Source organism: Lepidochelys kempii, chromosome 16, assembly GCF_965140285.1.
Source record: "Lepidochelys kempii isolate rLepKem1 chromosome 16, rLepKem1.hap1, whole genome shotgun sequence".
Classification (NCBI taxonomy): Eukaryota; Metazoa; Chordata; order Testudines; family Cheloniidae; genus Lepidochelys; species Lepidochelys kempii.
The window spans coordinates 6,428,701-6,441,985 of record NC_136395.1 but is presented as its reverse complement, the minus strand read 5'-3'; the positions used below and the strand labels follow the sequence as shown (position 1 = coordinate 6,441,985).

The 13,285-nt window shown below is 48.5% G+C and overlaps 1 protein-coding gene across 2 annotated transcripts in view; it reads right to left on the bottom strand.

The window, feature by feature from the left end:
* LOC140899398 (regulator of G-protein signaling 3) overlaps positions 1 to 13,285 on the bottom strand; it is a 133,964-nt gene that overhangs the window by 67,839 nt on the left and 52,840 nt on the right. For both annotated transcript variants that reach the window (XM_078849091.1, XM_078849090.1), the window contains one exon: positions 13,111 to 13,194. In XM_078849091.1, coding sequence (XP_078705217.1) covers positions 13,111 to 13,194 — 84 coding nt within the window. The remainder of the gene's footprint in view (positions 1 to 13,110; positions 13,195 to 13,285) is intronic.

Sequence of the window (13,285 nt, the reverse complement as noted above, 5' to 3'; positions counted from 1 at the left end):
GAATGAGCTCTCAAAACTGGATACTCTCATAAAAAAACAACCTTCCACACAAACTTCCTCGTGGCTGGACTTTACTAAAACTAGACAAGCCATTTACAACACACACTTTGCTTCTCTACAAAAGAAAAAGGACACTAAACTTTCTAAACTACTACATGCCACAAGGGGCCACAGCAATGGTTCCCTCAACCCACCCAGCAATATTGTTAACCTATCCAACTATACTCTTAGCCCAGCAGAAGCACCTGTCCTATCTCGGGGCCTCTCCTTCTGCCCCTCCACCCCCACGAACATGATACAGTTCTGTGGTGACCTAGAATCCTATTTTCGACGTCTCCGACTCAAGGAATATTTCCAAAATACCTCTGAACAACATACTAATCCACAGAGGTCTCCCTACCAACACTACAGAAAGAGGGATTCTAGGTGGACTCCTCCTGAAGGTCGAAACAGCAGACTGGACTTCTACATAGAGTGCTTCCGCCGACGTGCACGGGCTGAAATGTGGAAAAGCAGCATCACTTGCCCCATAACCTCAGCCGTGCAGAACACAATGCCATCCACAGCCTCAGAAACAACTCTGACATCATAATCAAAAAGGCTGACAAAGGAGGTGCTGTTGTCATCATGAATAGGTCGGAATATGAACAAGAGGCTGCTCGGCAGCTCTCCAACACCACTTTCTACAAGCCATTACCCTATGATCCCACTGAGAGTTACCAAAAGAAACTACAGCATTTGCTCAAGAAACTCCCTGAAAAAGCACAAGATCAAATCTGCACAGACACACCCGTGGAACCCCGAGCTGGGATATTCTATCTACTACCCAAGATCCATAAACCTGGAAATCCTGGGCGCCCCATCATCTCAGGCATTGGCACCCTGACAGCAGGATTGTCTGGCTATGTAGACTCCCTCCTCATGCCCTACGCTACCAGCACTCCTTCAAGACACCACTGACTTTCTGAGGAAACTACAATCCATCGGTGATTTTCCTGATAACACCATCCTGGCCACTATGGATGTAGAAGCCCTCTACACCAACATTCCACACAAAGATGGACTACAAGCCGTCAAGAACACTATCCCCGATAATGTCACGGCTAACCTGGTGGCTGAACTTTGTGACTTTGTCCTTACCCAAAACTATTTTACATTTGGGGACAATGTATACCTTCAGATCAGCGGCACTGCTATGGGTACCCGCATGGCCCCACAGTATGCCAACATTTTTGTGGCTGACTTAGAACAACGCTTCCTCAGCTCTCATCCCCTAACGCCCCCACTCTACTTGCGCTATATTGATGACATCTTCATCTTCTGGACCCATGGAAAAGAAGCCCTTGAGGAATTCCACCATGATTTCAACAATTTCCATCCCACCATCAACCTCAGCCTGGTCCAGTCCACACAAGAGATCCACTTCCTGGACACTGCAGTGCTAATAAACGATGGTCACATAAACACCACCCTATACCGGAAACCTACTGACCGCTATTCCTACCTACATGCCTCCAGCTTTCACCCTGACCACACCACACGACCCATCGTCTACAGACAAGCTCTGCGATACAACCGCATTTGCTCCAACCCCTCAGACAGAGACAAACACCTACAAGATCTCTATCAAGCATTCTTACAACTACAATACCCACCTGCGGAAGTGAAGAAACAGATTGATAGAGCCAGAAGAGTTCCCAGAAGTCACCTACTACAGGACAGGCCTAACAAAGAAAATAACAGAACGCCACTAGCCGTCACCTTCAGCCCCCAACTAAAACCCCTCCAACGCATTATTAAGGATCTATAACCTATCCTGAAGGATGACCCAACACTCTCACAAATCCTGGGAGACAGGCCAGTCCTTGCCTACAGACAGCCCCGCAACCTGAAGCAAATACTCACCAGCAACCACATACCACACAACAGAATCACTAAACCAGGAACCTATCCTTGCAACAAAGCCCGTTGCCAGCTGTGCCCACATATCTATTCAGGGGACACCATCACAGGGCCTAATAACATCAGCCACACTATCAGAGGCTCGTTCACCTGCACATCCACCAATGTAATATATGCCATCATGTACCAGCAATGCCCCTCTGCCATGTACATTGGTCAAACTGGACAGTCTCTACGTAAAAGAATAAATGGACACAAATCAGATGTCAAGAATTATAACATTCATAAACCAGTCGGAGAACACTTCAGTCTCTCTGGTCACGCGATTACAGACATGAACGTTGCAATTCTTCAACAAAAAAACTTCAAATCCAGACTCCAGCGAGAAACTGTTGAATTGGAATTCATTTGCAAATTGGATACAATTAACTTAGGCTTGAAGAGAGACTGGGAGTGGCTAAGTCATTATGCAAGGTAACCTATTTCCCCTTGTTTTTTCCTACCCCCCTTCCCCCCCAGACGTTCTTGTTAACCCCTGGATTTGTGCTGGATATGGCCCACCTTGATTATCATACACATTGTAAGGATAGTGGTCACTTTAGATAAGCTATTACCAGCAGGAGAGTGGGTTTGTGGGGGGGGGGGTGTGGGGGGGGGTGAGAAGATCTGGATTTGGTCTGGAAATGACCCAACTTGATTATCATTCACATTGTAAGGAGAGTGATCACTTTAGATAAGCTATTGCCAGCAGGAGAGTGGGGTGGGGGGAGGTATTTTTTCATGCTTTGTGTGTATAAAAGATCTTCTACACTTTCCACAGTATGTATCCGATGAAGTGAGCTGTAGCTCACGAAAGCTTATGCTCAAATAAATTGGTTAGTCTCTAAGGTGCCACAAGTACTCCTTTTCTTTTTGCGAATACAGACTAACACGGCTGTTACTCTGAAACCGCACTGAGTCACTGTTCACACATGCAGTGAGGTTCTGAGAGATGAGGTAGAGAAGAAGAGGCAGATTTCACTAGGCCGATGTTCTAATAGATTTCAGGTTCTAACAGAACTCCGTATGTTGTGTCAGTGTTTGACTCTGATACTGAAATCAGTGGCCTTGCTACAGTCCGTTTTCCTTCCTGCACGCAGGTTTGGTTTTGTGGAGTTCTCAGGAGTGCAGAGCTATGAACCTCGCTTTAGCTTACAAATAAAACTAGCCTTGTGTTTGCTTCTCTTACTGAACAGCCAGAGGCCCTCCCCTGCTCCCAACACACACACTCGCTAGTACCCACACTCACCCCCTCAGGGGTTGGCTTAATTATTAACTTCAAGACCAACACAGTACAAACCTCACCCTAAGCCTGCTTCTGAATTTGGCTTGTTCCTAGGGTCACTCCCTGCGGATCCCTCCATCCCTGGCCCTAGTTCACTCTGCCTTATAAGGAGACACTCCAGCACTGCTGTATCTTTCAATGGGGCTAACAGGAAACAACGGAGACCAGGAAAAGTCAGCAAAATCACTCTAGCTCCATGTGTGGGGTCATAGGACATAGGAATTTCCAGACTGGATCAGACTCATTATCCACCTGGTCCAGCCTCCTGTCTCTGGCAGTGTTAGTACCAGCTGCTTCAGAGGAAGATGTGAAAACCCAATAGTGGTCAGATGGGGGATAATGTGACCTTTGCATTAGGTCTCTAAGGGTACATCTACAATGGAATAAAAGACCCGTGGCATGGCTGTGGCTGACTTAGGTCAGCTAACTCAGGCTTGCTGAGCTCGAGCTGCAGGGCTAATAATTGCTGTATAGACATTCGGGCTCAGGCTGGACCCCGGGCTCTGGGGCCCACATCCTCAAGGGGTCCCAGAGCCTGAACATCTACACAGCAGTTTTACAGCCTCGCAACCCAAACCCCACAAGCCTGAGTCAACTGACCAAGGCCAGGGGCAGGTGTTTAATTGCAGTCTAAACGTATCCTAACAGTTAGAAAGTGGCTCACGCCCTGAAGCCTGAGGATTGATGTCCCTTCCAAAATGTTTATTGTCATTAATCATAACAACTCTGGATGTTCTTGTTATCCATAGAAATGTCCAACCTCTTTTTGAGTCTTGTTAAATTCTTGGCCTCAGCAAGTTCCTGTGGTAAGGAGTTCCACAGTCTAATAACGTGTTGTATGTAGAAGGGTTTCTGTTTATCAGTTTTTAATTTGTCACCCTTTAATTTCATTGAATGCCCCCTTCTTCATGTGTTATGAGACTGCGAAGAGAAGTTCCCAATCTCCCTTCTCTAGACCATTCGTTACTTTACATGCTTTTATCATGCTGACTTATTCAATCTCAATTTTTTCAATCTCTCGTCCTGGGAGTTTTTCCAGGCCCCTCGTCATTCTCATCATCCTTGGACCAAGAGTCTGTCACACTCCCCAAGAAAAATATTACTGTTATTTTGCAAACACACATCCCTTTAAGTCCAGTGAACACAAAAACAGAAAAGCACTTCCTTTAAAGTAGAGCTGCTCACAAACTGAACTTTCCATTCCATGGGAAACTCCAGCATTTGAAATACTTATTTTATTTTTGTTTCAAATTGGAATGAAAAGCTGCAATTTCAAAATTTCCCACGAAACAAAATTTCAAAAAAATTCCAATTCAAAACCATCAAAATATTTCATTTTGATAATGTTGATTCTCTTCCTTTCAACTATTTTATTAAAATATTAAATATAATATATTTTCTATGTAGTATTAAATATCACACAAAATATTATAAAATTAATATTTTAATGATATTAAAGTCTAACCAAAATGAATAGAAACAATAAACTCAACACAAAATGGTTTAACCGTATTGAAAATGACAGTATTTTGACAATATTGAAATGAAATGAGAAAGTCAACATGAAACATTTCATCTTTTCCTCTGGAAAATGCCCTCCCAGGTGGAGGAGGAGGAGGGCAGAGCACTGACTCTGAGCTCTGGTCAGGCAGAGGCCAGTAGAGACTTTGGACAGAGCTGTTTCAATGGGGTGCAGGGGGTGGAAGCTGGACTGGAGAAGGTCTGGGAAGCAACCAGAGGGGTACTCCAGACACAGGTTGGAGAAGGTGAATTCAAGGATCTGAAAGGGAAGGGGAGATGGAGCAGTAAATGGAGAGGCAAGGAGGTGAAGACAGAGACAAGAATATCATTTAGTTTAGAAGCCAAGCAGATTTGAACTGAAGATCAAAGAGGCACAAACACAAGAACATACAATGCCATTTCACAGTCACTTTTCCGAGCAGACCTATGCTTCAACTGGGAACACGGAAAAATTAAAATTCAATATGTAGAGAAAACAAGAGTAGAGACCAGTGCAGACTACACAGGAGGTGTTTATACCAGACAGGAGAGGAATCCAACACAGACTACAAAGGAGGCATTTATACCAAACAGAAGTGGAGTCCAGTGCAGGTTACACAGCAGGCGTTTATACCAAACAGGAGCGGAGTCCAGTGCAGGTTACCGTGGAGTCCAGTGCAGACTACACAGGAGGCATTTATACCAGGGTGCAAGTGTCCAGGTGGCTCCTGGTTTTCAGAAGGTGGTATTCTACTTTACACCAAAGGCCACACACATCACAGAGAAATGGTTTGTAAAATTCCCTCCATCTTCCTCGCAAACCCCATGGCAAAGTAAGGGCAGGGTGAACCCTCCAGGTGACTAGGAAAGTCTAGCCCCCTGGAAGAGGTTCCTCCTGCAGAGCTAGGAGAATGGCAAACACTTGGAGGAGGGAGCATTCCGGAAGTTAGGGGTTAGATAGTTACATGACATTGTACAAGGTACCTGCATTTGGGCTAGTTCTTTTCTTGAGCATGTAGAGAAATAAGCTGGCCCTGGAGCACAAGCAAAGCATTTCCCAATGATCCTCAGACCAGGGGTGCTATCCTTCTGTTCAGCGAGCCGAGGGCTGGCTGACCAGCAGCAGCCGCTGGGACTGACTCAGCAGTTTCATGCAGGATTCTAACGGTTAACAAGGTGGGTCAACAGAAGAGCTACCCAACTGCTCCAGTGAGGCCCCGGGCGAGGGGATGGAAGGAAAAGACACACATCTCTCCCGAATGGTACTGTCACTGCTGTGACCCGCAAAGCAGAGGTGCTCAAGCTAACAGTTTCCTGCGTGGTAACGGGGCACAGAGGCGCACAGAGTTTCCTGGGAAAGGTCAGACAAGACCATGATGATAATGCAGCCTGCATAACACAGGACGGAGAATTCCACCCGGGGCTTCCCGCATCATGCCCATATATGACGGCTGAGCTAGAGCAGAGCTCTTAGAAGAACACATCCAATCTTGAGGATGATCTAAACACAGTTTTTGTACCAACTGAGCTATATTGCTATACAAACTGATCTGAGTTTGTCTGGGAGGGTCATGGATAGGGGAAGGGTAAGAAGGGGGTCTGGGGTAGGGAGGGGAAGGTGGGGGGGCCAATGAGGCAGGATGGCAGTGTGGGGGAGGGGAGGGGAAGATGTGGGGGTCTCAATGAGGCGGGATGGCGGGGTGGGGGTGGGGAGGAAGGTGGGGAGTGTCACTGAGGTGGAATGGCAGGGTGGGGGTGGGGAAGGGAAGGGAAGGTGGGGGGCATCAATGAGGCGGGATGGCAGGATGGGGGTGGGTAGGGAAGGTGGAGATGTCAGTGAGGTGGGATGGCAGGGTGGGGATGGGAAGGTGGGGGGATGTCAGTGAGGCGGGATGGCAGGGTGGGGGTGGGGAGGGGAAGTTGTGGGGTGTCAGTGAGGCGGGATGGCAGGGTGGGGGTGGGGAGGGGAAGTTGTGGGGTGTCAGTGAGGCGGGATGGCAGGGTGGGGGTGGGGAGGGGAAGGTGGGGGTGTCAGTGAGGCAGGGTGGGGTTGGGGAGGGGAAGTTGTGAGGGGTCAAGGAGGCGGGATGGCAGGGTGGGGGTGGGGAGAGGAAGGTGGGGGTGTCAGTGAGGCGGGATGGCAGGGTGGGGGTGGGGAGAGGAAGGTGGGGGTGTCAGTGAGGCAGGGTGGGGTTGGGGAGGGGAAGTTGGGAGGGGTCAAGGAGGCGGGATGGCAGGGTGGGGGTGGGGAGGGGAAGGTGGGGGGTGTCAGTGAGGCAGGATGGGGATGGGGAGGGAAAGGTGGGGGGTGTCAGTGAGGCAGGATGGGGATGGGGAGGGGAAGGTGGGGGTGTCAGTGAGGTGGGATGGCAGGGTGGGGGTGGGGAGGGGAAGGTGGGGGCTGTCAGTGAGGCGGGATGGCAGGGTGGGTGTGGGGTAAGGAAAGTGCGGGGATGTCAAGGAGGCAACACGGCAGGGTCAGGGTGGGAGGGGAAGGTGTAGAGCGATTGAGTCTCTGGCCCAATCGGACTTATTAAGCAGGACGGAATTGCCATGAGTTGCAGTTACTGAGAAGCTTCCTTTTGAAACCTCTCCTGGAGTTCAGTAGGTCCGTCTGACCCTTTGTCCCAGCTGGGCCCAGCTACCCCACTCCCAGCTGGACCTGCCACCCCCAAGTGCTGGGATCTTGCAGCGCAAAGCGGCGACGAATGATCTGAAGAGAAATCCCTTCTTGTGTCTCCAAGACGGGGGACCGGGCCATGCTGTGCGCTCCAAGTGCAGGGTTTCCGGCTGCCCTGAATGGAATTCCTGATGGCTGGGAAGGCAGGAAAAAAAGAGGGGAATGGGTGGAGCCTGTTATAGCATCAATGGCTGCCTTCAAGGGCATTAGGGAATGAGCCAGACAAAGGCAAAGTACATCTAGGTTCCTCTGCAAAACAGGCTGCAGCATTCTGGATCCTCTGGCTGGAGGCTTGTTGGGGGGATTTCGGAAGACCATAAAAGCGGGAATTGCAATACAGTCTAGACAGGATGTGCGTAAGGCCTAAACAAGGATTGCACCAGAGGTAGGGCGAGAGAAAGGACAGATTCTGGCAGGGCTCCAGAGATGGAGACAAATTCCCTCCTACAGGAGATGGAGGACAAAGAGCTTCGGATTCCTGGCTTTGGAAGTGCCAAGTTATGGCCCAAGTGAAGGGGGTGATAATGGAGTCAGGGAGGAAAGGCAAAGCAGTTCATTTTTAAATCAAGATGCAGGAATTCAGTCTCTGCCAGCTGCCCCATAGCTTCCCGCTCCTGAATGATTCAGAGCCCAGGCAAAGTGAGGGATCAGAGAGCAATGCCCACACTGGTGACAGGCATCTGCCGCTCAGAACTGGTGTCCTAGGCTGAAACAGGTCAGGGTTAGAAGAGAAAGAGGGCAGAGGGAAACAGGCACACTGCAGAGAGGAGAGGGGATTATCTAGTAAATGACAGCGGACCAAAGAGTGAGATAGAGAAGGCCAAGGGCTGCCCTAAGATCAAGCCAGGCGGGAAGAGAGGTGTGATATTCTATACCTTGGGGGAGCGTCCTGGAACCCCCATATTCCCCATTTTCATATAATCATGATCTTACATCTAAAGCATGCCTTGTAAGGTATCAGGGGAAAGGTTATGATCTGCTGAAAGTCATTTCTCTATCCCTATATGTGTATCATTAATGCATATGAAGTTATGAGATTGTGTTGTATGGTTGTCACTAAAATATGCTGTAAGTTGGGGAATCAGCCAGATATTAGCTCCCCAGAGGCAACAACAAGGAAAGTAACCAACACCCAGGCAGGGTGTCAACCAAACCATCAACAGCCATTGTCCATTGTCCAGCAAAGGAGCTACAATGCAATGGGGATGGCTCAGTGGTTTGAGCATTGGCCTGCTAAACCCAGGGTTGTGAGTTCAATCCTTGAGGGGGCCATTTAGGGATCTGGGCCAAAAATTGGGGATTAGTCCTGCTTTGAGCAGGAGGTTGGACTAGATGACCTCCTGAGGTCCCTTCCAACCTTGAAAGTCTATGACCTGCATGAGGCCACACCAGGGGGATTGCTCAACCTTGCTGGGAGAGACTCAGCAATACCCCACAGACATGCCTGGACTTGTGTTTTCCAAGCGCATGGTCTGAGGGTATAAAACAGACACAGTGGCCACATGTGGGGCTTTTTATCCTGCCCCCACCTATGCTGGAAGCAACTAAGACACCCAGAAGACAAGACTCCAACAGAGGAGATTGGCCTGCAATATGAAGGACTGCAATATCCAGTGGGGTGAGAAAAACTGCTCCATCTAGTTGTTGCCCAGTCAAATAGGCTTGAGAGTTTAGACTGCGTGCTTATATTTTATTTCTTTTGGTAACTAACTCTGACTTTTTGTCTATCACTTAATATCACTTAAGATCTACCTTTTATAGTTAATAAATTTGTTTAATTGTTTATCTTTACCAGTGAGTTTGTATGAAGTGTGGGGAAACTCTGCTCAGGTCTGACAAAGGCTGGTGTATATCCACTTTCTATTGATGACGTGGTGAACCAATTAATAAATCTGCACTGCCCATCTTGAGCAGTGCAAGATGGTACATTGCTGGGGTACAGTGCTGGGAGCTGGAGGGATTTGACTCTGGTGCCTTTCTCTGGGTGATTCATGAGTGGCTCTGAGAGCATTCATGCAATATAGCTGGGTGTGGGGCTCCACAGGCAGTTGTGCTGAGTGATCACAGCACCTGGCAGGGTTTGCTGTTGGTCAATAGCAACGCATTGTGAGAGACAGCCCAAGCTGGTGAGAGTTTGGGGACACAGCGGTCCCACAGTCCCAGGCTACACCCTGGGGGGATCCCGTCACGAGAGGGACCCGTGACTCTATAGTATAGGGTAAGACTCTGCTCTTGTGCATGCCACCATAAATTGGACATGAAAGGTTTAAGACGACAAACAGATACTCTCAGTTCCACTGGAGAAGGGAGGTCTCCAGCTTTCTGAAGGGATGCGCTGCACTTGCTTCCAGCCCTGCTAGGTCCCAGCAGATCTAGATTAGTTCATGGAGGATAAGCCCATCAGTGGCTATTAGCCAGGATGGACAGGGATGGTGTTCCTAGCCTCTGTTTGCCAGAAGCTGGGAATGGATGACAGGGGATGGATCACTTGATGATTACCTGTCCTGTTCATTCCATCTGGGGCACCTGGCTCTGGCCACTATTGGAAGACAGGATATTTGGCTAGATGGACCTTTGGTCTGACCCAGTATGGCCATTCTTATGTTCTTATCAGATCTTAGAGCGGGGATGTTACTGAGCATGAGCAAGCCGTTCGATCGAATGCTAAGTGATGTAAAAATCTTACTAGTTATGATCCTCCTCTCTCAACAATGCAGCTAGCTAGGCTAAGAACTGCTTCTAGATGCTGCTGCACACTGTGCCAAACACGGCAGCTCAGTCTTCCAAGGCAGCTGCTGCCAACCTGTCCCCTCCCACCTCATTAGTCCTATCACTCCACCCTCCAGAGCCAGGCTCCACGGCCCTCAGCCACATACTCTTCTCTCTTCCCCCTGGCCAGGTTTAGCAGATGGCACGGCCCCAAGTGCAACATGATTCCCAACCATCTCTCCTGCACTCACACCCAGGGCACACTTCTTTCACGGAGATAACTCTGACTTGGAGATCCCACTCTCATCCCCTAGACATGATAGACCAACAGGACCCAATTGTTCTCTGGCGCCCTCACTCTGACAGAGCTTGGACATCTACAGCAGGGGCCCCAAAATGGCTAACAAGAGCCACTTGGCTATGGTGACAGAGACGCACATTTCTTCTAGCTAGAAAAGCCTCAGCGTGACCTTCTCCATGTTCCCATCTACTTCCACGTCCTGCCCCCCTCACCTTCGCCAGCCGGAAATGGCAGCTCAATGACACAGGGTTAGCTAACGTTTTGCTGCTCTTGTAGACCTTTGAAATGGAACCAGAGACAGGCAACTCCAATCAACCCAGAGTGGGCATCAGGGCTGTACTAAATCATTGCCCCACAGAGGGGTGGGGGGGAGGTAAATATTACGACAGTGCCTCCCCACCCATACAGGAGCTTCACTCCCACAGCCGAGTGCTCCACTGATGCTGCATATACCTGCACTTGCTTGGGGGGCTCTGTAGCCCTAGAGGAGCTGTGGCAGTGCAGGACATTTGAGGCACAGGCAGGGCAAGAGTCTAGCTGCAAATCAGTGATGAGTTTCCCAAGTTAATGACACAATTTTCCAGTGACTTTCATGGAAAGACCAATGAATCAGATCAGAAAGATGGAAGAATTATGTTTTGAACACCAGAGAGAGAGAAACAGGAGCAATTTAACCGAGCTGAACCACACAGATGCCTGTGTGCCATTGGCCAGGAGTGAGGCCATGGTTTTCTGAGACTCTGCAACCAGCCATCCAAAAACATGGAACACAAAAGGATCTGAATAGTAAAGGAAAAGGGCCCTCCGTGGCTGCATGGACATGCCACAGAATTTTGTGCAGCCAAACAGGTCACCGAGCATCCAAGTGACTATACATGTATCAGCCAAGCTGGAGGAAGTACCGATTTTTCCATTCATAGCAGTTCCAAAAAAATCAAAACATAATTTCAGTTTGGGCTGAACGGAAACCAAAACTTTTGGAGTTTCCTGTGAAACTAAGAAGCCGAAAACGTTTCATTTTGGGTCGAAAGAATTGATTTTTAATAAAAGCAAAGGGACTGAAGGGCTGGATTCACAAAACCCATCTCAAGAAGATGGCAGTGATGCTGGTGCCCCGTTTAGCCCAGTAGTGAAGACACTCACCTGGGATGTGGGAGACCCAGATTCTAATCCCTGCTAGCAGGAACTTGAACCCAGGTTTCCCCCCTGCCAGGTGAGCACCCCAACCCCAGGCTGCTGAGTATTTGTGTGGGGGGGAGGGGGGCTCTCATTCTTTCCTGTTGAGGCTGTCCCACTTTTTAGAAACGCGGGACTAGTTGCTGGTCAGACAGCATGAGAACAACTCTGACTTGGCGGGCAGGGAGCTCCGTTTGGGGGGTACCTGGGTCCAGTCCCTACTCCAAGGAGTATTTATACAAACAGAACAGCTTTAACAGGACAGACCCACCCCCAGAGACGCTCCTAGCCAGTGGTTAGGGTACTCGCCCGGCGGAAAGGGGAGACCTGGATTCACGTCCCTTCTCCAGAGCAGGAACTTGAAGATGGGTCTCCATACACCAGGTGAGTGCTCTAACCACTAGGCTGAAGGTTAGGGGGTGTGGGAGTGCCCAGGTACCTCTTCCTCTGGGGAGGCTGGTATAGAAATCTAGCCCAAAAAATTGAAGGGAGATGTTTTGTTAATGTCAAAAGAGTTCATTTCAGCATTTCCCATTTAAAATTATTGTTTTATCATTTTAATTATAATTATAATGTTCATTTCAACCAAAAAATTTCCCCAAAATTGACACAAATTTGAAAAATGTTTCAGTCGACCCAAATCTACATTTTTTGCCAACCAAAGATTTTGACGGAAACCTTTCTACCACCTCTACTCATTACGGTAACTGGGCAGGAAAAGAAGGGTGCTCCACATGACGGTGTTTCAAGCAAAATCATCTAAGATAAATTACACTTAGCCCCATGCTTTCACGTCAGGCATAGACAGGTTAATAGAGCCCAACGAAACTTAGACAAACCTCTTCTTCAGCTTCAAATACTTGGGGTTTGCAACCCCTACATTTTGGATCCAAATGAAGCCGAAGCAAAACTCAGCTAAAATCACCTGATTCCCCTGGTTTGGCTGTTGAGCCTTCTGATGTACACAGCCTGGCTCAAGCATGTAACCACCCTGGTCTGTTTGTCAGGGTTTTTCACACCCCTCCTGATAACGCCACAGGCACAAAACACAGCAAGTGAGGAGGGGCCAGGAGTTAGGAGAGGGCATATTTCCCCTTTCAGGACCTACACTTACCAAAAACCAAACCATGGTGAAATCGAGGTATGGTTTCTCTTGAAACCTGTTTTGGTTTCTCCTGTTTTGGGAGCTTCCACAGTGCACAAAGGTTCCCAACCCTACCCCCAGGATTAGGTCCTGCGCCAACAGTTAAGCAGAAACAAAAACCTCATGACTTTTAGGCAAATGACTGGCATGTGTTTGCCATGTGTCTGGTGCCATCAAAATGGATGCGAAGAAGAGAAGACTTCCAGCAATTGCTGTGGCAGTTAGTCTATCCCAAGATGAACTGGCTCCATCTGTTTTTGAATTCCACTGCAATGAAGGCATTTTAAAAGTCAAACATTGACCTTTTCAATCTAACACATTAGATGCGTAGGAATGAGCACAATAACCATGTTAGGAGTGACTGAAATTCTCACCTTTACAGTCCTGCTTCTGCCTTCATGAAGCAGCAGCTCCTCTGACAAAAGGAGAGTCCGGACTGGGTTGCAAAGGTCTAGAGGCTAAACATTTGAAAAAAAAGAAAAAAAATCCAGAACGTCAACTCGAAATGAGAAAGTTTCCCATGAAACCTGTGTTAACTCTCCACCCCCC